Raw genomic sequence first — 24,797 nt, 5'->3', positions numbered from 1 at the left:
AAGTGCTTCATAAAAGCAGGGTTTTCATCTCATAGTTATATCCCAACACCTTAAACTGCTACTAAAATAGAAGCCTATCATAATGCACATTATTAGAAAATAGACTGAGATATACTATAAAACAAGGTGCATTTTCCAACAGCATTAGTTAGAGTATAACTCTCACATAACCAGATTAATCTATAGGGTAGATTTTTAATCCTAATCTGGACACCAGTGCTTTAGATGATTAACCAGTATTAATTATTAAGAACACCTTATGTTTGAATAGAAATGTACAGTTTCCAAAGAATTTTTATAAACATTACTGCATTTACATATGACATCTATCTTATAGAGCACAGATATTATAGATAAAGAAACAGACTCACAGAAGTCCAAAGAAACAAAATTAATAAGAGGCAAAGCCACTGCCAGCATTTAGGTCTTATCTAACCAAATACAAGGTTCTTTCTACTCTACAATACTATTTCTTTAAGTCTATATTTATATAATGTGTACAAAGCTCATTCACATTAATTATCTCATCTGATGTCCATAGAAATTATGTGAGGTCAGCAAGGAAGATATTATACCTAGTCTACAGTTAAGGAAAATAAAGTGGTAATACCAGACATTAAAGTTATTAAAGGATGGAAGTGCATCTGAAAGTCTTACGAGCCACAGCATTCATAAACATCTTTCAAGAGTACTTTATTTGCATCACTTATTGTCTTTGAATGTTGTCATTTGGATTAGCTGTATCCTCATTTATGCTCTTATAATACACACAAACCGTTATCATAGTACTGATTGTACTGTTTTTTAGTTGTTTAAACTCCATTAATAGACTGAAAGTTCCTCAACCTTAAGAATCAACAAAGTGGCTAGTACCAGCAGGTGCTCAATAGATACCTGTTGTTGTTGTTCATATTGTTAAACAAGAGAAAGTGACCATTCTGGTAAAGAATGCTAACCAGTATCAATAACAACTGTCTTCTCCTTTCTGGATATAGAGTGAAATCGTGTTTTGGTCAAAGGAATGTGGATGGAAGTATCAGATACCACTTCCAGGCCTGGCCTTACAATGTCCCATAAGACCTTCCCTGCTTTCCCTCCTCCATCTGTATGTAGGGAAGCAAAGAACTACAAGATGGGGAAGCCATACAAATGAAACAGCCTGCATCCCTAAGTCACTGCTTAGAGGAAAGTCATCCAGGAATATCGCTGACCAAGAATAACCACACTGGATTTTGTCTAGAGACAATTACTCCTTTTTTTGCCCTAAACCAATGAGATTTTAGGGTTGTTTTTAGTAGCAACTAATGTAACTTAGTCTGGCTAATACAATTTCACCTTGGCACTCCTTATACTAGAATTATCAACTGTAGGATTCCCCTTTTTCATAAACCTAAGAGGTGGAAAGTACTGATTGAGTGTAAGAGTGGCCAACTCAGAGAAGGAATCTACTGTACAGGATGAAAGAAAAGCATTATAATTTGGTAAATTTGGGAAAAATTTAAAAGGCCAGACAGAACTTGAAGAGGGATCAGACCTTGGGTTGTGGGAAGAAAGACTGACAGACAAAATAGGCAGAACTATGAAATGGCTTGCCTTTTTATAATCATGGCAGAGGAAAGTCAAGAACAAAGTAGTTGCTCTAATCAAACGGAGCAAAGGCCTAGGTCAAGACTGTACTGCACACATCTACTCCCAGTTACCTTGGCAGTAGTTTGCTCACTTCATGGTAATGATATTAACAAAGAAAAATCACAGGTAAATTAAGTCTATAGTAATTAGATCTGGTGATCTAATGAATTAGCTCTACCTTGGGAGAAGGTGTTGGGAGGACTATCCAAGGGCTCTGTATGATGTCATTTATGTAAAATGATAAACATGACCCTGTGTGCTTATTCTGGGTGTTGCTGACCTTTTGCTTCTGACTCTGGTCTTTCTGGTTTTGTCAATTATGGCATATTCTCTTTCTTCTAAAGTACTGGTTCTCAAGGCAAGTGGTACTGTAACCAAGAGACATTTTAGAAATTCGTGGAGATATTTTCAGTTATCATAATGATTGAGGACACAACTGGCATTTAGAGGTCTAGGCCAGGTACACGAGACATCCTAAAATCCAAAATATGGAAATCTATCCTGTGTCCTGCATAATTTCAAATGTTCTATCAGATAGTCACGTAGTGAAAAACATATTTGTAATTATGTGAGCCTCCATTTCCAAGGAATACAATCGCCATGTTAAAGGAGAGACAATTTTACTTTTCTGCTGTTGGAAACTTGTTTACTGTTTTGGAAAACTATATTACTAAAAACCATATCATTCATAATAGAGTCTATAATGGAAGTTATCACATTCAGTGGTCCTACTAAATAAGTAGGATAAGTGCAAGCATCTGAATTACTTCCTTATGTCTTCCAGTGTAGTCATGCCTGGGCATTTACACACTGAAATATACATTTCCTTTCATTTCTACTTTATACTATAGTTGAGACATTACAGGATTTGGGAGATTATGCACGTAGGTAAGTTATAATTTCTATAGACTTCGTTTTGGGAAAATAAAGGAATGATAAAATACTTGTTGTAAAAAAGGTTTATAAGCTTTGTAGGCTTTTTCTATGAGGAACTCAAACAGTCCAATAGGAATGACCTACAAATACTGACATTTAGGAGTCTTTGCAGTGAAAAAGCTGGCATACTCTTATTACCCTATAGTGAAGTCCACCAGTTAATGAGGCCTAACCAGAAAAAAAAGCTTCCAATTGGTATTCAGTGCCTCATTCTTAAATATGAACAAAGATCAATGAACACTATAGAAAACCTGTATCATGAAAAACAGACAAAATAAAATAACCATACCAAAACCCAAACACCCACAAAGAAGGGAATTTCAAAAACAAAATGCGGTAGAAAGCAAAAGACTTTCTTTTAAAAACACCAAACCTTGGGGCTTCCCTGGTGGTGCAGTGGTTGAAAATCCGCCTGCCAATGCAAGGGACACGGGTTCGAGCCCTGGTCCGGGAAGATCCCACATGCCGTGGAGCAACGAAGCCCGTGCACCACAACCACTGAGCCTGCGCTCTAAGGGCCCGCATGCCACAACTACTGAGCCCGTGTGCCACAACTACTGAAGCCCACGCACCTAGAGCCTGTTCTCCACAACAAGAAGCCACCACAATGAGAAGCCTGCACACTGCAACGAAGAGTTGGCCCCCTCTTGATGCAACTAGAGAGAGTCCACATGCAGCGACAAAGACCCAACACAGCCAAAAATAAATAAATAAATAAATTTATTTATTTAAAAAAAAGTTAAAAAAAAAACAACAAACGTTTAAAATCTGAAGAGGGAAAAAGACAAAACTGCACTCATAAAATAAGAATGCTACTATAAGAAACAGAGTACACAGAGCTTTTAGAAAATAAAGATATTAAATTTTAAGCAAAATATGAAAAAAATCAATGGCATTGTTAAAGATTTTGTTTAAAAGTAGAACAGTTAACAAAAGAGATGAAAAAAAATCACAGAGCAAAGATAAGAAAATGAAACTTTGGAAGTCCAACATCCAAGTAATAAGTTCAGAAAGAAAGACACTTTTATTCAACATTATCCTGGGGGTCTTACCTAAACCAATAAGACAAGAAAAAGAAATTAGGCATAAGAGTTGGAAAGGAAGAGACCAAATTTTCTTTTTGTGCAGAGAATACAATGACCTACACTCAAAGAGGGAGAAAATGAAAGAGAGGGAGGAAAAGGAGGTAGGGGATTGAGGGAAGAGAGAGAAACTACTGGAGTTTACCTATAGAGTTCAGAGTTCAGTACAGTTGCTGGAAAACAAGATCAAAACACAAAAGACAACAGCATTCTAATTCACCCATAATAATGAATTGGCAAAAGAAGAGGAAAAGTATCTACATTAACAGCCCCCCATGCACACAAAACTATAAGGTAGCAAGAAATAAATCTTACAAAGATGCACAAAATCTGTAAGAAAAATATACTCTATTAAAGAACACCAAAGGACACCTAAATTAAAGGAGATATATTTCATGTTCATGGATAAGAACTCTTCATATTTTAACAATGTAAAGAGACCTTGCATGCTTTTGCTTTCTCTGACTAGCCTAGACTAACCTAGATAATGAAAGACACATGGCCCAGGCACCTCCACTGCCTCATCTGACAGCCAGCCATCCTGAAGAAGCAGAGCTGCCTAGCTGACTGGCAGCTGTATAAGTGAACTTGGCTGAGACCAGAAGAACTGCGCAGCTGAATCCTATGCAAATTGCTAAGTCACAGAATCATAACCTACATAAATGGTTGTTGTTTAAGCCACTAAATTTGGGGACAACTGTTACACAGCAGAAGCAAATTAGAAATCAAAAGTGCAGGTAAGAAGAAACATCTTCAGATATGCAAGGTTTCAACCTCCCATTCAACCTTTCTCCAAAGAGAATTCCTAAAATGTTGTGAAGAGGAGTTATACAACAGTATCTGCAGAGCAGATCAGACTGTATTAGGGCAGAAAGACCATGAGATCTAGGAGGGATGTCTCCAGAAAAAAAAAAAAGGAACTGAGAAATGATCTGATGTATTTGATCCTACTGAGAGTTTTATGTTTCTGCTGCAGAGTTCATACATGGATTATTGATAAATATATAGAAAACTAGCAAACAAAAAAAGAGAAAGAGAGTCATATAAGAAAAGGAAAATATTCAGAGTAAACTAGGTAGCATTCATGTGATTATCTATATATTCATAGTAAGATAAACACTGACTATTGATTTAACTACAAAATATGATACAGTCATGGTAATGGGAGAAGAGTGTGTGTGTGTGTGTGTGTGTGTGTGTGTGTGTCTACATGAGACAAAATAGATATGACAGCTAAATTCTCATAATTCATAATCTAAATATGAAATATTTTAAAAATAGAAGCATAAACATTTCATTTATAAAGGAGAAGATAAACAAGGTAGAGAGAGTTGAAGGTGGTTGGCTCTAAGAGTGGGAATAAGGGGTGGGGAGGAGAGAAGAGTCAGATACTGATCTTTTTCATTATGAGCTTTGCCTTACTATCTGACTTTTTAAACCTAGTACTAGTATTCTTTTGATTAAAATGCCATGTCCTAACTTTTCCATAAGCTTAAATATTTTCAAAATATCAATATAAAATTGGGAGGAACGAAAAAACAAGCATCCCTGGTGGCACAGTGGTTGAGAGTCCGCCTGCTGATGCAGGGGACACGGGTTCGTGCCCTGGTCCGGGAAGATCCCACATGCCGCACAGCGGCTAGGCCTGTGAGCCATGGCTGCTGAGCCTGCACATCCGGAGCCGGTGCTCCGCAACGGGAGAGGCCACAACAGTGAGAGGCCCGCGTACCACAGAAAAAAACAAAAAACAAAAAAACAAGCAAACAAACATCATGTTATATAAACATATTATCTGTTTCATCACCTGCATCACTGCCTGGGAAGAACCATAGGGAGAAAAAAGTCAAAACTCACTCTCTTGAGACCTTGTCTAAGAGTCTGGGTAATCAAGGAAACAGGCAGCTTATAGTGCTCTGCCAGACCATACCGTCACCCTGGAACATAAGCCCCACCTATCAGGGGTCAACACAACTAAAACAGACCCACTGCAGAGCTAGTGCACATCTATCATGGGTGGCTGACTAAACAGTTGAGCTCATTTAATCTGATGCTAATTTTCTTACTCTTATTTGAATAACTCCTCAGAATGAAAAACAGTGAAACTGAAAAGTCAGAGGTATTCCAAATAAAGGAGTAAGCAAATTTTTGACATGTTTGGTTGAGACCTTTTTTTTTTTTTTGATTACTATCTAACCTTTGCTTTGTAACCATTTAAAAAGGATGAAAATATAAGTTTGAATTTTTGGATACACCTAAGAAGCACTCCACTCGAGTATCAAACAAGTCCTATGCACTTACAAACTGTCAAGAATAGTGCTATAGACGAGGAATACTACCCTCATGTATACCTTATGTGGCAGATACCGAAAATTCAACACCAAATCCCTTCCTACCTGCCTGCCTACACTGATGAAAATGCTAAATACCTGTTTTTTTAGCCACCTTCACAACACGGAGACATATGAATATAGTTCTAGACAGTGAGCTATAAGCAGTTTACCAGAAGCTCCTGAGAAAAATTTTCTATCAAAAGATAGATTGTGACAATCCTGAAGCCCATGGAACAAAAACCACATTCACAGAAAGATAGACAAGATGAAAAGGCAGAGGGCTATGTACCCGAAGAAGGAACAAGATAAAACTCCAGAAAAACAACTAAATGAAGTGGAGATAGGCAACCTTCCAGAAAAACAATTCTGAATAATGATAGTGAAGATGATCCATGACCTCGGAAAAAGAATGGAGGCAAAGATCGAGAAGATGCAAGAAATGTTAACAAAGAGCTAGAAGAATTAAAGAACAAACATACAGAGATGAACAGTACAATAACTGAAATGAAAACTACACTAGAAGGAATCAATAGCAGAATAACTGAGGCAGAAGAACGGATAAGTGACCTGGAAGACAGAATGGTGGAATTCACTGCTGCGGAACAGAACAAAGAAAAAAGAATGAAAAGAAATGAAGACAGCATAAGAGACCTCTGGGACAACATTAAACGCAACAACATTCACATTATAGGGGTGCCAGAAGGAGAAGAGAGAGAGAAAGGACCAGAGAAAATATTTGAAGAGATTATAGTCGAAAACTTCCCTAACATGGGAAAGGAAATAGCCACCCAAGTCCAGGAAGAGCAGAGAGTCCCATACAGGATAAACCCAAGGAGAAACACGCCAAGACACACAGTAATCAAATTGGCAAAAATTAAAGACAAAGAAAAATTATTAAAATCAGCAAGGGAGGGCTTCTGTAGTGGCACAGTGGTTGAGAGTCCGCCTGCTGATGCAGGGGACACGGGTTCGTACCCCAGTCTGGGAAGATCCCACATGCCGCGGAGCGGCTGGGCCTGTGAGCCATGGCCACTAGGCCTGCGCGTCCGGAGCCTGTGCTCCGCAGCGGGAGAGGCCACAAAAGTGAGAGGCCCGCGTACCACAAAAAAAAAAAGCAGCAAGGGAAAAATGACAAATAACATACAAGGGAACTCCCATAAGGTTAACAGCTGATTTCTCAGCAGAAACTCTACAAGCCAGAGGGGAGTGGCATGATATACTTAAAGTGATGAAAGGGAAGAAACTACAACCAAGATTACTCTATCTGGCAAGGATCTCATTCAGGTTCAATGGAGAAATCAAAAGCTTTAGAGACAAGCAAAAGCTAAGAGAATTCAGCACCACCAAACCAGCTCTACAACAAATGCTAAAGGAACTGCTCTGAGTGGGAAACACAAGAGAAGAAAAGGACCTACAAAAACAAACCCAAAACAATTATGAAAATGGTCATAGGAACATACATATCGATAATTACCCTAAACGTGAATGGATTAAATGCTCCAACCAAAAGACACAGGCCTGCTACATGGATATGAAAACAAGACCCATGTATATGCTCTCTACAAGAGACCCACTTAAGACCTAGGGACACATTCAGACTGAAAGTGAGGGGATGGAAAAAGATATTCCATGCAAATGGAAATCAAAAGAAAGCTGGAGTAGCAATTCTCATATCAGATAAAATAGGCTTTAAAATAAAGAATGTTACAAGAGACAAGGAAGGACACTACATAACGACCAGGAGATCACTCCAAGAAGAAGATATAACAATTATAAATATATATGCACCCAACATAGGAGCACCTCAATACATAAGGCAACTGCTAACAGCTATACAAGAGGAAATCGACAGTAACACAATAATAGTGGGGGACTTTAACACCACACTTACACCAATGGACAGATCATCCAAAATGAAAATAAATAAGGAAACAGAAGCTTTATGACACAACAGACCAGACAGATTTAATTGATATTTATAGGACATTCCATCCAAAAACAGCAGATTACACTTTCTTCTCAAGTGTGCACAGAACATTCTCCAGGATAGATCACATCTTGGGTCACAAATCAAGCCTCAGTAACTTTAAGAAAATTGAAATCATATCAAGTGTCTTTTCTGACCACAACGCTATGAAATTAGAAATGAATTACAGGGAAAAAAACATAAAAAACACAAACACATGGAGGCTAAACAATACGTTACTAAATAACCAAGAGATCACTGAAGAAATCAAAGAGGAAATCAAAAAATACCTAGAGACAAATGACAATGAACACACAACGATCCAAAACCTATGGGATGCAGCAAAAGCAGTTCTAAAAGGGAAGTTTATAGCTATACAAGCTATAAGAAACAAGAAACAAGAAAAATCTCAAATAAACAATCTAACCTTACTCCTAAAGGAACTAGAGAAAGAAGAACAAACAAAACCCCAAGTTAGCAGAAGGAAAGAAATCATAAAGATCAGAGCAGAAATAAATGAAATAGAAATAAAGAAAACAACAGCAAAGATCAATAAAACTAAAAGCTGGTTCTTTGAGAAGGCAAACAAAATTGATAAACATTTAGCCAGACTCATCAAGAAAAAGAGGGAGGGCTTCCCTGGTGGCGCAGTGGTTGAGAATCTGCCTGCCAATGCAGGGGACACGGGTTCGAGCCCTGGTCTGGGAGGATCCCACATGCCGCAGAGCGACTGGGCCCGTGAGCCACAATTACTGAGCCTGCGCGTCTGGAGCCTGTGCTCCACAACAACAGAGGCCACGATAGTGAGAGGCCTGCGCACTGCGATGAAGAGTGGCCCCCGCTTGCCACAACTAGAGAAAGCCCATGCACAGAAACGAAGACCCAACACAGCCATAAATAAATAAATAAATACATTTAAAAAAAAAAAAAAAAAGAAAAAGAGGGAGAGGACTCAAATCAATAAAATTAGAAATGAAAAAGGAGAAGTTACAACAGACACCGCAGAAATACAAAGCACCCTAAGAGACGACTATAGGCAACTCTATGCCAATAAAATGGACAACCTGGAAGAAATGGACAAATTCTTAGAAAGGTATAACCTTCCAAGACTGAACCAAGAAGAAGTAGAAAATATGAACAGACAAATCACAAGCAATGAAATTGAAACTGTGATTAAAAATCTTCCAAAAAACAAAAGTCCAGGACCAGACGGCTTCACAGGTGAATTCTATCAAACATTTAGAGAAGAGCTAACACGCATTCTTCTCAAACTCTTCCAAAAAATTGCAGAGGAAGGAACACCCCCAAACTCATTCTATGAGGCCACCATTACCCTGATACCAAATCAGACAAAGATACTACAAAAAAAGAAAGTTACAGACCAATATCACTGATGAATATACATGCAAAAATCCTCAACAAAATACTAGCAAACAGAATCCAACAGCACATTAAAAGGATCATACACCATGATCAAGTGGGGTTTATCCAAGGGATGCAAGGATTCTTCAATATACACAAATCAATCAAGGTGATACACCATATTAACAAACTGAAGAATAAAAACCACACGATCATCTCAATAGATGCAGGAAAAGCTTTTGACAAAATTCAACACCCATTTATGATAAAAACTCTCCAGAAAGTGGGCACAGAGGGAACCTACCTCAACATAATAAAGGCCATATATGACAAACCCACAGCCAACATCATTCTCAATGGTGAAAAACTGAAACCATTTCCTCTAAGATCAGGAACAAGACAAGGATGTCCACTCTCACCACTATTATTCAACATAGTTCTGGAAGTTCTAGCCACAGCAATCAGAGAAGAAAAAGAAATAAAAGGAATACAAATTGGAAATGAACAAGTAAAACTGTCACTGTTTGCAGATGACATGAGACTATACATAGAGAATCCTAAAGATGCCACCAGAAAACTACTAGAGCTAATCAATGAATTTGGTAAAGCTGCAGGTTACAAAATTAATGCATAGAAATCTGTTGCATTCCTATACACTAATGATGAAAAATCTGAAATAGAAATTAAGGAAACACTCCCGTTTACCACTGCAACAAAAAGAATAAAATACCTAGGAATACACCTACCTAGGGAGACAAAAGACCTGTATGCAGACAACTATAAGACACTGATGAAACAAATTAAAGATGATACCAACAGACGGAGAGATAGACCATGTTCTTGGATTGGAAGAATCAATATTGTGAAAATGACTATACTACCCAAAGCAACTACAGATTCAATGCAATCCCTATCAAATTACCAATGGCATTTTTTACGGAACTAGAACAAAAGATCTTAAAATTTGTATGGAGACACAAAAGACCCCGAATAGCCAAAGCAGTCTTGAGGGAAAAAAAAGGAGCTGGAGGAATCAGACTCCCTGACTTCAGACTATACTATAAAGCTACAGTCATCAAGACAATATGGTACTGGCACAAAAAAAGAAACACAGATTAATGGAACAAGATAGAAAGCCCAGAGATAAACCCACGCACCTATGGTCAAGTAATCTATGATAAAGGAGGCAAGGATATACAATGCAGAAAAGACAGTCCTTCAATAAGTGGTGCTGGGAAAACTGGACAGCTACATGTAAAAGAATGAAATTAGAACACTCCCTAACATCATACACAAAAATAAACTCAAAATGGATTAGAGACCTAAATGTAGGGCCAGACACTATAAAACTCTTAGAGGAAAACATAGGAAGAACATTCTTTGACATAAATCACAGCAAGATCTTTTTTGATCCACCTCCTAGAGTAATGGAAATAAAAACAAAAATAAACAAATGGGACCTAATCAAACTTCAAAGCTTTTGCACAGCAAAGGAAACCATAAAGAAGACGAAAGGACAGCCCTCAGAATGGGGCTCAGATATTTGCAAACAAATCAACGGACAAAGGATTAATCTCCAAAATACAAAAACAGCTCATGCAGCTCAATAGTAAAAAAAAAAAAAAAACCCAATCCAAAAATGGGCAGAAGACCTAAATAGACATTTCTCCAAAGAAGACATACAGATGGCCAAGAAGCACATGAAAAGATGCTCAACATCACTAATTATTAGAGAAATGCAAATCAAAACTACAATGAGCTATCACCTCACACCAGTTAGAATGGGCATTTTCAGAAAATCTACAAACAACAAATGCTGGAGAAGGTGTGGAGAAAAGGGAACCCTCTTGCACAGTTGGTGAGAATGTAAATTAATACAGACACTATGGAGAACAGTATGGAGGTTCCTTAAAAAACTAAAAATAGAATTACCATATGATCCAGCAATCCCACTACTGGGCCTATACCCAGAGAAAACCATAATTCAAAAAGATACATGCACGCCAATGTTCCTTGCAGCACTATTTACAATAGCCAGGTCATGGAAGCAACCTAAATGCCCATCGACAGACGAATGGATAAAGAAGATGTGGTACATATATACAATGGAATATTACTCAGCCATAAAAAGGAACGAAATTGGGTCATTTGTTGAGACGTGGATGGATCTAGAGACTGTCATATAAAGTGAAGTAAGTCAGAAAAAGAAAAACAAATATCGTATATTAACACATATATGTGGAACCTAGAGAAACAGTACAGATGAACCAGTTTGCAGGGCAGAAATTGAGACACAGATGTAGAGAACAAACGTATGGACACCAAGTGGGGAAAGCGGCAGGGTGGTGTGGGTGTGGTGTGATGAATTGGGTGATTGGGATTGACATGTATACACTGACGTGTATAACACTGACGACTAATAAGAAATTTTAAAAAAAGAATGATTAGATATCCAAATTTTGGACAAAGTTTGGATGAGACACAGTTGGCCTATTCATGTATATAACTTGACATAAAAGATGGCTCTTCATGCAATGGCTGAAAAAAGTCAGTTTTTAAAAAGGTACAAAAAAATGGTACTCTCATGTTGTTTGTGGTGATAATAAACACCAGTATTAGTAATTAAAAAAAAAAAAAGATAGTGTCACTATGACACCCTGGCGCTACAACAGCTACCTTGTGAGGATGAGAGAAATGCAGGAAGAATTTCAGTGATGCACATGCTGACTTCAGTGGACAGCTCCACTAATACCAACAGCCACCAACATTTTAACCTCTTGTTATATCAGAAAAATAAGTCCCCTATTTGCTTAAGCCACTATTGTGTTTTGTTACTTATTGCTTAAAGTATTCCTGATACAATCTATAAAAGTCTTTATGAAAATTTTAAAATGTTTTACAGTTTAAATTGGTTTAATCCCATACTGTTTTGTAAAAGACACTCCATTATCTGAAAGCAAATCATCTTACCTCATTCTTCCATAGGTGATACTGTAGTGCAAATGCAGTAAAGTCTCTTGGAACACAGAAAAACTTGCATTCTGAAGCGGAGCCATGAGAAGCATTCTTGACTTGTTCAAAGTTTTTATTAATCAATTCCAGAATCAAAGGATCAATAAGGAACACAGGTACATTTTGACTGGATGTTAGCATAATAAATTTTTTAACTGTGCGCTGTTTGAGAGGAAAAGAATCCCCTTAGTTCTTCTAAACCAATACAATAATTTATCTTATTAAATTTTTATTCATTAATTTTATAAGGATATCTAGACTGCTTACTCAGTAGATTGCATGCTTATTAGTTTGCTAAAAAAATAAAACCCACAAATAAATAATACATTGTCCCTGTTCTCAAGAAGTACACAGTCTACTGAGGAAGACGAACAAATATTTACAATACAACGTAAAATATGCTATAGTAGAAATATATGCAACCTATTATAAAGTACAGAACAATAGCTACTAATTAACTGTACATCAAAAGGATAACAAAATCTTCATAGAGGAAGTAGTATCTGAAATGAGCACTTTGGGCTTACAAATTATTCCCTTGGTAGTAGCTAAATCTTTTCAAGCAAAAGTGGGACAGGAAATACCAGCCTTTTCAGTTTTCAAAACTCAGTCATGTCAACCTTTCTGAAGCCAAAAATCAGTTGTATGTGCCACTTTTCTTCATATTTGAAATACTGCTTAATAATCTTGCCAGTCAAAAGACAAACTAAAATACATCGCCTGCCTGACCATTCCTATCTACAGTTTGATTTTCTAATAATACTGTAATATTTAAAAATATAATTCTGTTGAGCGGTAAACAGAACACCCTACTGGAAAAAATAAATTTCAAAATTAGAATTGAAACAACAATCACACTTAGGAGTAAATAATACCTAAGTGTAGTCAAGTTAAATAGAATAACTGAAATACATTATTGCTTAAAAGCCTACTTTAGTGAAAGCAATAATGATTTCAAAGGGACGTATGCCATCAAAAAAAGATGTTTCAGGGAATTAAGGATAAATTTTTATTTACAAAATCTGAGGAAACTTATAAAAACATATACAAGATAAATAAATAGAGTATCAAGAATTATAAAAATTTAAAAAATGAGATAAAGGCAGGAATCAGTCTCTTATCCTTTGTTTTTACTGTAGAGTATTATGCAAATACCAAGAATATAATAATCTCTATTCTAGAAGAGTTTATCATCTCTTAGTGGGAAAGCCAACTAAGTAAAAAGTTAGAATAAACAATTATGCCCCCAAATTCAATAACAGATGAAATGGACAAATTTCTTCAAAAACATGATTAAGAAAACTACCACAAGATGAAACAGGAAATCTGACTTGCCCTATAACTATTAACAGAATTGAATTTGTTATGTATTAAAAAAAAAAAAACCTGCCATCAAAACAACAAGAAAAAACTCTAGACTCAGATGGTTCACTGGTGAATTCTATCAAAGCTTTAAGAGAAATAATACCAGTGTACAAAAACTCTTTCAGAAAACTGAGCAGGAGGAAATCCTTCCAAACTCATTTTATGAGGCCAGTGTAATCCTAATAGCAAAACCTGACAAAGACATTACAAAAAAAGAAAATTATATACCACCATCCCTCATGAACACAGATGCAATAATACTTAACAAGATACTAAAAAATCAATTCCTGTAGTTTTTAAAAAAAGGACCAAAAAAAGAAAAAAAAGGAAATATCATGACCAAGCAGGGTTTATCCCAGGAATGAAAGGCAGCATTTGAAAATCAATCAATAAAATTCACCGTATCAACAGAGTAAAGGGGAAAAACTCTATGATAATTTCAACACAAAAAAATATTTGACAAAATTCAATATTTATTTATGATTAAAACCTCTTAGCAAATCAGGAATACAACACTTGTTGAATTTGATAAAGATTATGAACAAAAAAGTCTATTACTGAATTGCAGTTCTTCATTTATCCTTGATACCAATCCTTCATCAGATACATGTTTTGCAAATATTTTGTAATCTGTGGCATTAGCTATTCATTTTCTTAATGGTGGCTTTTGATGAGCAGAAGTTTTAAATTTTGAGAGCCTAATTTATCAAAATTTTTTTCTTTCATGGCTATTACTTTCTGTGCTTTACACTAGGAGAATAAAAGAGGAAGGAAGATGATGAGATGACAGATACTAGTACATATAAGGTGCTTAATAAATGTCTGTTGAATGAATCTCTTTCAACTTGGTGTTTGTTGAATGAATCTCTTTCAACTTGATGAACACACAGCTTCATTATGATTATTAATATAAATATAGATTAGGGCAGGGTTAAGGAGAGATTCTACAACTCACCTTCTAAATATGCCTTCCAGGTTGTTATCAATGCAATCATCAAGGTTCCCTGGACATAGATGTCCAATTGACTCTAAATCCAATTAATTCTTAATCAACATGACTATTATCATCTGACCTTCAGTAATTCATTTTGTTTACAGGAAAGAAAAACGTCTTGTTGAGAAAAGGATACAATGAGACTGTAAGAGTCCATTCTTCTACAAGGGCTTGGCAGGACATGTTCTTAGTGAACACCTAGTTCCTAATAATCATCATATTTTCTCTTCTAAGCCCCTCAAATTATCTGTTTAATAACTCATTCTAGGATTTTATCAGGGTTCAGTATCACATCTATTGATGACATTTCACTTTTTCGTTCCTTCTAAAATATTAGAACAAAAGTATTTTAGTACTACTTCTCCCTTCCCTATGACTTTGCAAATACATTGCAAAAATTACATGCAGTGTAATTAACAAAGAGAATGTAGTAAGCTGCTCCGTAATTTTTTGCTCATTCATCTTGGAAGTCAACCCTTTTAAAACAATCTGTTATTTTCTCCCACCTCAAGGGTCATTCCCTGAATGAAAGAGATAGGGCTTCCCTTTCCCCTCCGACTACCCTAAGTTCACAAAGCAGAACTGCTACTTTTAATAAATTAAAAGTTTACATTGATACTTCTAGACCTGATAGTTGAGGAGTCTGATATAGGATATCTCAGACTTTACTTTTTAAACATAGTTCAAATCCAACTGGTATCAGCAATGACCTAAAATTATCACTACTTTATAGCTGCTTGGTGATTTGAAAACTCACTTCTAATCTAAAGCCTCTCATGTCTCTGGTTAAAGAGAAACCAAAGATTGAAGTGTATCCACAAGAAATAACTAGTCATATCCAATATGTATGCTAACAGGATAAATGTAATTTTTTAGCATTGTTTTTCATTCTAAATTTGATTAGAAAAAAGAAAATATATTTTATAAATTGTATAAATGTACAGGCTATGAAACAGGGATTTATTGTACATATTGCTAATTTTCCTTATCTTAAAAAGAAAACATGGGATTCCCTGGTGGTCCAGTGGTTAGGACTCTGTGCTTCCAATGCTGGGGGACCTGGGTTCGATACCTGGTTGGGGAACTAAGATCCCATAAGCCCTGCGGCACAGCCAAAAAAAAAGAAAACATGTTGAATAGATTTTTACTCCTAAACTCCTATTTACTAGGTAAATTTACTAGGTAAATAGGTACTCCTATTTACCTTTATTCTTGGTTCAATTCTGATTCACATATTTATTCACTTGGGGAAGCACCACATCTCAGTGAATGAGGATTTTGGAGGCAAGCAGTTAGAATCTGGACTCAGCCACTTATTAGCCAACCAACCATAATCTTTCTAAGTGAACTGAGGATAAACATATGTACTGACTTCTTAAAGTTTGCACAAGGACTAAATGAGATACTGCATGTAAAGTACTTGGCACAGGGTCTGCCTCTTCCTTTCTATCACCTACTACCTGTTTTCACAAAGCTAGCTATTATCATTGTCATCATTCAACAAATACTTATTAAGTATATAAATGAATGAACTAAATGAACATGGCAGTTGAGGAAGTTCTTGATTATCATACATACCCACTGTGTGCCATCAAATCCAATTCGGCTTCCTTTGGATTTTGATAAACCAGCTCCATTCTAGGAAGATTAAAAAAAAAAATTGTAGTAAATTCAAAGCCCAGCATGCAACATTCCATTTAGGGGTAGGTATGATTCAATCTATATAACTGGTTCATAATCATTAAAAAGCATTATCTAAATACCTATTTTCATACAGTCATGAGCTAAGAATTCTACAAGTACATAATACAACTACCCAAGACGGAAAACACTGACAGATTGCTATAATTTAATTAAGTGTCATCACTTAATTAAATAAATATGGTCAACATCTCTGAACCAATTAATTTCCATCAGTGAACAGTAAACTCTTTGCTATCTCTTTAGAATTAGTGTTTATCCATTTAGCTCCATATCCCTAACTTCAGCTTACCTCCACACACTGACTTAGTGTTTGCAGACCTTGGCAAAGTGATAAGAAAGTATAATAATTATTGAGCAGCTTCTAAGTGTACTTCCACATATGAATTATGTATTCTCATCTATCTCGCATAACTATCCTGCAAAGTAGGCATTATTATTTCTGTTCCACAGAGAGCTCCAATGCCCACACTTTTCATAACATATATCATACTTGCAAATGTTGAGTTATTTTTTAAAGAATATTTTTTAAAACATTCAGGTCTAGAGAATCAAAAGGAAAAAAGTATTATCAGTTCTTCATGTGTTAATCACCAAAACACTTTGAAAGTCACAGGAGAAAGAATGTCTGATGGTCTAGAGACAAGAGGAAGAATGTTTCAAGCTCAAAGAAGTTTCTTATGCCTTGAATGTGCTCTTTATCTGTTAGATGGAAGGATTTTGAAAAGCAGTAAGAATATTCTCACCCTGAAAATGAAGTGTGCTGCAAGTTCCTAAACAGAGACTCATTTCCCCATTAAACTGTAAACTCAAGGGCAGGGACCAAATCCAATCCACCTTTGTATCACCAGTATCTAGCATAGTGCTTGACAACTAGTAAAATGCTTAATAACTGTTTGCTAATTGGAGGGAAGGAAGGAAGAAAGGTATACTGAGTGATTAAGGTAGAACTAGAACTGGTCTCTCCTCACAAGCTCTGCAACTTAAACAGTAACATTTTAACACCAAGGAATATTTCTCTAGGATTCAGCAAGAGCACTCCTGGTTATATGTCCGAAGAAAATGAAAACACTTATTCGAAAAGATACATACATCCCAATGTTCATAGCAGCATTACTTACAATAGCCAAGATTTGGAAGTAACCTAAGTGCCCATTAACAGATGAATGGAAAAAGATGATGTGGCGCGCACACACACACACACACACACACACTGGAATACTACTCAGCCATAAAAAGGAAATCCTGCTATTTGCAATATGGATGAACCTAGAGGATATTATGCTTAGTGAAATAAGTCAGACAGAGAAAGTCAAATACTATATGATATCATTTATATGTGGAATCTAAAAAATAATGAATGAATATGACAAAACATAAACAGACTCATAAAGAACAAACTAGTGGTTAGCAGTGGGGAAAGGGAAGTGGGGAGGGGCAAGATACGGGTAGAGGATTAAGAAGCACAAACTACTATGTATAAAATAAATGAGTTTTGAAGATATATTGTACAGCACAGGGAAATATTGCCAATATTTTATAACAACTTTAAATGGAGTATAATCTATAAAAATATTGAATCACTATGTTGTACACCTGAAACAAATATAATACAGTAAATCAACTATATTTGAATAATAAATTAATTTTTTACAAAGAAAATATACCAAGGATATTTACAAAACATCAGAGGCAGCTTTGCGATCTTCATCCTTGAAAAAAGATTGCAAATTCTATAATATAGCCACTTGTTGCTCACCATAGCCCTACATTAGTAGATAAAACTAAATTTCTGAGTTGTTTAATTTGTTTTCTCTATTGGATCAGTCCCATCAGTATACAAATAAGATATTATTTCTCCTACCTTAAATAATTAAAACAGAAAACCCGTCTTGACTTCTCTTTTCCCAACTAACAATTTTCTGTCCCCCCTTTACAGCAAAACTCTTAATGGGTAGTCCATTCTCACTCCCTCCAATTTCTCTCCTGTCATGTACTTACTTGAGCTTAAGTTCACTCTGCCGAGTATTCATCAAGTTCACCAGTAACCTCCATATTGCTAAATCCAATGGTCAACTATGAGTTCTTGTCTTATTTGATCTATCAAGAATTATTTATCACCTCTGCCTCACCTAAACACTTCATTCACTTGGCTCTCAGGATCCCCATACTTCTGGTTTCCTGCTATTTCTCTCCAACTACTCCTTGGTCCCATTTACTACTTCTTCTCAGCTTCATGACATGTTGGAGGGTTCCAAAGCTCAGACCATGAGATTTTTCTCCTCCTCTTTTTACTCTATGTTTACTTCCTTGGTAACTCATCCACTCACAGCTTTAAATACAATCTATATGCTTACAACCCCCAGTTTATATTCCCAACCACATCAGTCCTTTGTACTCCAGACTTATATATTCAAATGTCTATTCACCTTCTTCATTTGGATGTCAGATAGGCATCTCAAACTTAGTATGTACAAAAAAACTCCTGATCTTCACCATTCTTCAAACTTGCTTCCTCTAGTCTTTCCCATCTCGTTAAACAGCAACTTCTCCCTTCCAATTATCTAGGTCAAAAATACTAGCATTGGGGCTTCCCTGGTGGTGCAGTGGTTAAGGATCCACCTGCCAATGCAGAGGACACGGGTTTGATCCCTGGCCCGGGAAGATCCCACATGCCGCAGAGCAACTAAGCCCGTGTGCCACAACTACTGAGCCTGCGCTCTAGAGCCCACGAGCCACAGTTACTGAGCCCACGTGCCACAACTACTGAAGCCCGCGTGCCTAGAGCCCGTGCTCTGCAACAAGAGAAGCCACAACAATGAGATGCCTGCGCACCGCAAAGAAGAGTAGCCCCCCGCTCACCACAACCAGAGAAAGCCCCCACACAGCAACAAAAACCCAGCACAGCCACACACACACACACAAACCTAGCATTATCCCTGACTCTTTTCTGTCTTTCATACCCCACATCTAGCCCATCTACAAATCCTGGTAATTCTACTTTCCATTTCTCACAAACTCCACTACTAGCTCCTGTGTCCAAGCCATCATCATCTCATGTAAATTACTAGAACACCTTCTAACTGGTCTGTTTCAGTCCTTGCCCCTACAATCTGTTCTCAATGGAGCATCCACACTACTTCTTTTTATTAAAAAATGTCAGGTCGTGTCACATTTCAGCTCAAAACCTTCCTAGAGTCCCCAATCTCATTCAGAATAAAAGCCAAAGCCTTTATAGTGGCTTACAAGGCCATAAAAAATATAGAACTCTCTGACCTTACCTACTATTCTCCTCTCTCACTCCTCTACAGCCACAGTGATCTCTCTGCTGTTTCAAAACTGCCAGGCGAGTTCCTGCCTCAGGACCTTTGTGTTTCCTTCGGTCTCTACTTAGTGTACTCCTCTTCTAAACATACACATAGCTCATTCCCTTTACATAGGCTGTTTCCTCTATTTGTAATGGCTCTCCCATCCTTCTTTACATGGAGAACTCTTACTCATCCTATAAGACCAATCCAAACTATTACTTTATCCATGAAATATTTAATCATATCCTTCCCAAATAGGTTACTCAGCAGTTCCTCATTCCCTGAAAACTTTGCACTTATCTAAGCTCAGAGAGTCAAGGATAGGGACATAAGAGGATCCACTTTTATAGAGCTTGAAGATTATACAATTTTGGTGGTCCTTTTTCAGAAAAAAAAATGCAATAAATTATCTATTGCAAACTTTACAAAAATACACAGTTTTGTAACATATTCCTAAGGCTCCTCCAAGAGCCTTGGAAGTGAGGGGAGCTGCAGTTTAAATTTCATTATCTTAATGGTTAATCCACCTCGGTAGGAACAGTTAATGGTATGCAGTGGCTACAACTTTGCTGTACAGGAGGAACGCAGTCACTATCAACCAATGGCCCTACAAATGGAGAACCAAGAGAATAAATAACCTGGCCTCTTTCCTCCTGGTCTCCAGTCTCCAGCTGATGCTTCCCATTGACTAAACCCAAATGGCAAACAAAGAGCAAGGGAGCTCAGCTAATGTAGTCCACAGAGGTCAGCCTCCCAAGGCACAGAGTATGGCGAGGAGAGGACCTGGAGAGGCAAACAGAGACTATCTACCGCACCATGGTAAGAAGTTGGGATCTTATTCCATAGGTATTTTATGCAGAGAATAACTTGATCAGAGCTGTATTTAAGAAAAATAACTCTGACGGCTGTTATTTTTGCCTGAAGAGCATTACAAAGGGTAGAGGTAAAGAACAGTTCTTAAGCTATAAGTAGTAAAGTAGGCAGAACAGTGTTTTATGATGTGTGATTTGAAGAAGTAACATATCATATTGATATCATTTGTTTATATGTCTCTATATATTTCTTTTCCCCTTTCCCCTTCAACCCCAAACTCCCCCAATTTGTGGGTTCCTAGGCAGCAAGGACTGCACTTGATTCATCATTTTGTCTCATAGCCTAGTACTGTGCTTAGCACATAGTAAACTCTCAACAAATACTTGACAAATGAATGACTGAATGTTCTAAAAGAAAAGCCATAAGGTAAAAGTCAAGAGGTTAAGAACGTCTAAAGATATTCTGAAACACTATCTATGAGATATTTGTGTTGAAAACTTAAGTGAAATGAATAAACGAATGGAGAGATAGAATCAGATCCCAAACAGTCTGGTGGCTACTGAACTCCACTGATAAATGATAAATTAAGATATGCCATCAAAGAAAAAGCATTCAGGAAACAGAAGTAAAGATTTAAATGATCCTGTCATTTTTTAAAGATAGTAGCCAACAATCAGTTTCTTACAGACACCAAAAAACAATTCTTAATTCAGCATGATAATTGATCATGCCTATTGGACCTAATGGTAGTACTTTAAAGAAATTTTTTTAAGTCTTCAATAACTGGTGGGAAAGCTATGTTTATTAATAATCAAAGCTGCTTGGCCAGAAACTTATACAGCTTAAAGTCTGGGAATAAACGGAAAAAAATTTTAAATACCCTTTAATTCTAATGAAAGAAATTCTTTCACATTTCTCCTGGATAATGGCAGGAGTGGCGGGGGCGGGGGAAGGATGGGAAGGGGGAACAGTAGCATTTATCAAAGTTTACCATACCAGATGAGACTATCAAGCATGATATTCTTTCTCAGCAATGACCTAGACATTAGCCTTCAGAACAAAACGGAACTAGCCAGAAGTCAAAGAAGATCTAAGAAAAATCATGCTTCAGTAACTGACCAACTGAAAACACTTCAAAAACCTGTTACACATGATCTAAATGCTTATAAGATTAATTTCCATTTCTAATAATGGATTATGAAATTGTTCACTGTGAATGACTACTGCCAAATTTGAAATCCAAATTCCCCTTTCAACTCCCTCCCCTGCCTTCTAACCAAACACACACAGGTTACTAAATATAATGCAAAGAACGATATCCTAGCACAGAACACTGTAAGTGGCCTTCTAGGTAATAAGAATAACTGATTACTACAGGCAGCGGTGCAGCTTACGGTTGTAAGTCAAGAACATCATCAAGGTTTGGTTCACTCAGTGCTTTACACAAACATGGTTCACTGGCTTTGTCTTCTTTCCACTGAGGCATCAATATTTTATGACTTTCAATTGGGATGCAGAACTCCTTAAAGCTATCTCATTTCATATCTTCTTATCAATGTTATAGTGTTTTGTTTGAACATACTTGTATTTACATGTTGGAATAGCCCTATGAGTGAAGACACAAGCTTTAGGAACTGAACTTAGCAATCTTTTTTTAAAATGTATTCTTTTATTTATTTTATTTTTATTTTATTTTTTTAAAATTTTTGGCCACGTTGGGTCTTTGTTGCTGTGCGCGGGCTTTCTCTAGTTGCGGCGAGCGGGGGCTACTCTTTCATTGCAGTGCGTGGGCTTCTCACTGTGGTGGCTTCTCTTGTGCAGCACAGGCTCTAGGCATGCTGGCTTCAGTAGTTGTGGCACACGGGCTCAGTAGTTGTGGCTCATGGGCTCTAGAGAGCAGGCTCAGCCAAACAACTGAATGAAGGTTTAAACTCAGGACTATCTAGGCCCAAAACTCAAGAATTACTGCTGCTACCACTTCTATCAAATTTTGAGTTCCTTGAGATTTAGGACCTATGTTCTACTTATCTCTGTATTCCTACCAAGTGCCCTTTATGTAACATATAGTCAAGAAATACAGACTGAATGAGCAACACAGAATCATAATCACACTATCCTGTTAAATGCAGTAAAAAACAATGAACAACTGACATTCCCTAGAGGGTGCTAGAGACAAGTCCTTCCCTTTGAAGGCCTGGAAGAGTTTGTATTTCAAAGACTTGGATGGTTGTTATGGAATCTGAAGAGTGAACTGTATCCATCAGTGGAATTTTACCAGACCCAACAGATATAATCTGCTAGTTCCTATCTTCAATGCTATCAGATAACTGGATTATTCAGACCTCATTTAGGAGGACACTGAAAGACTAAACTTGCATAACCAGCTAGGGTCAAAAGGAATTCCATGGTGAGGCCCAAGAAATAGATAGAAGTAGCCCTCCTTAACTCCAAGAAAGAAAATAGCCCTTCTTCCCTAACCAATGATAGATATTGTATTTCTCTCCATTGAAGAGCCTGAAAAACTCTGTAGTCCTAAACATTTACTACACTAGATATGGGTTGGGGACCAAAGATAAAACCCATTTTTCATGCCTGCCCTAGTTCTAATACATAATCTCAAGGGTCTCTCTAAATCACCTCAAAGTTCAAGGATGACCTAGAATCAAGGTTTCTCTGTTGATGACGCTGACCTATTATTTAGTATTGATCAAGGCTGCTATTATGTACTCTTTTGCCAAATCAAACAAATTTGACTGAACTAAAAATCATTTTCATGTGAACTTTCTTTATTTATCTAAGATTATCCCCCCAAAATATTGTTCACTGAACAAATGAGGAAGACAATTCAGATACGATGAATAAACAAAGTTCACAAAATTCTGGGTTCTCCTCCTATGTCAGGAGAATCTGTATTAGATTACAGAGGATGCATCTGTACTTCCCTAAAGTTTGTATGTAAGTAAAATCTTGAAGTTTAATAAAAAGCCAAAAGTTAAAAGTTTTTCCACAACAAAACTAAAAAATTTTTAAAAGTTGGTAGCTTCAGCAGTTAGTCTAACCCTATTTTTAAATAAAGCTTTTTTTTTCTGTTAGTATAGAGAAACTACTTGTATTTGTTACAAAGTATCTTACCTTCACATTAATAATATATAGGAAACATTTATTGTCCCATTAACATCTGTCCCCAATTAAATTATAAATATAGAGAGGAAAGAGACTACTTCCCAATCACTGTTTATCACCTTAGCAAAATGCCCAACACATGACTTTTACATAAAAGTTTCTGAATTAATAAGTTTTAAAATTCCATCTTAAAGAATGCAAAATTACTTGGCTAGGAATAGTTTAATATAATTTCCATATTCTTCAATAAAATAAAAATAACCTTTGGTATTTAGAACTTAGATGTTGTAATTTCCACCTATTATTAAAATTAAACATAAAAAACAAGAACTCTAGTACAGATAATGCAAATTTCACAAATTTAATAGTATACAAAGGTTAACTGAACTTTATTTAATTTAATGCTTTATTTTGTTCAAAATATTCTATTTTGTTTAAAGAATATGGCACTTATTACTAAAGCAGTTTGTATGTCATGGACTCAATAAAACAAATACTATTTTTCATTATAAAATTGACGATAATAATAATAAAAATAATAGCTAATATGTACTGATCTCTTTCTATGTGACTTGTACTGTTCCAAACGCTTTATGTATATTAATTCATATAAGTTTCACAAGTCTCATAGGTGGTACTGTTACTGTCCCAATTCCATAGATGAGGAAGTAGAGGTCAAGTAACAGAAGTCAAGTAATTTACCCAAGATCCCACAGCTAATAAGCAGGATAGATGAGGTTTAATCCTAGGCTGGAGATCATGCTCTTAACAACTATGCCACATCGCTTACCAAGGAAGAAGGTCTGGACAGGAGTTATTTACATGAATTTAACATATAATTAAGATTGGATTTTTAAATTAATGAAGTCATTCAATAAGTGACATTGGGACAGCTGACTAACCATTTGGGTAAAACTGTAAATTAAATATCTAACTCATACCTCATACTAAAATAAATTATATTTTGTATAAAAATTTAAACATAAAATAGTATCTGATGAAAATACAGGTGAATAGTTCCATAATCTTGGGCTACTTACGACATAAAAACCAGATGCCCTAAGGGAGAAAGATCTTGACACCTGTCTACCTAGAAATTAAATAGAACACTAGTGTATTAAGGGGGTACATCGTGAATATAAAGGTAAAAGGCAAATTAATAAACTGGGGAAGATA

At 36.4% G+C, this 24,797-nt stretch overlaps 1 protein-coding gene across 6 annotated transcripts in view; it reads right to left on the bottom strand.

The window, feature by feature from the left end:
- Positions 1 to 24,797, bottom strand: part of FKTN (fukutin) — an 89,542-nt gene that overhangs the window by 49,302 nt on the left and 15,443 nt on the right. For all 6 annotated transcript variants that reach the window (XR_004527056.2, XM_073806353.1, XM_019949047.3 and 3 more), the window contains exons 3-4: positions 16,255 to 16,314; positions 12,276 to 12,479 (exon numbers count right to left, since the gene is read on the bottom strand). Coding sequence is in view for 5 of the 6 variants with exons in the window: in XM_073806353.1 (XP_073662454.1) it covers positions 12,276 to 12,479; positions 16,255 to 16,314 (264 nt within the window). In the remaining variant the exon portion in view is untranslated. The remainder of the gene's footprint in view (positions 1 to 12,275; positions 12,480 to 16,254; positions 16,315 to 24,797) is intronic.

Source organism: Tursiops truncatus, chromosome 6, assembly GCF_011762595.2.
Source record: "Tursiops truncatus isolate mTurTru1 chromosome 6, mTurTru1.mat.Y, whole genome shotgun sequence".
Lineage (NCBI taxonomy): Eukaryota > Metazoa > Chordata > Mammalia > Artiodactyla > Delphinidae > Tursiops > Tursiops truncatus.
Note: the sequence above shows the minus strand (reverse complement) of the source record. Positions and strands in the feature narration are given on the sequence as shown.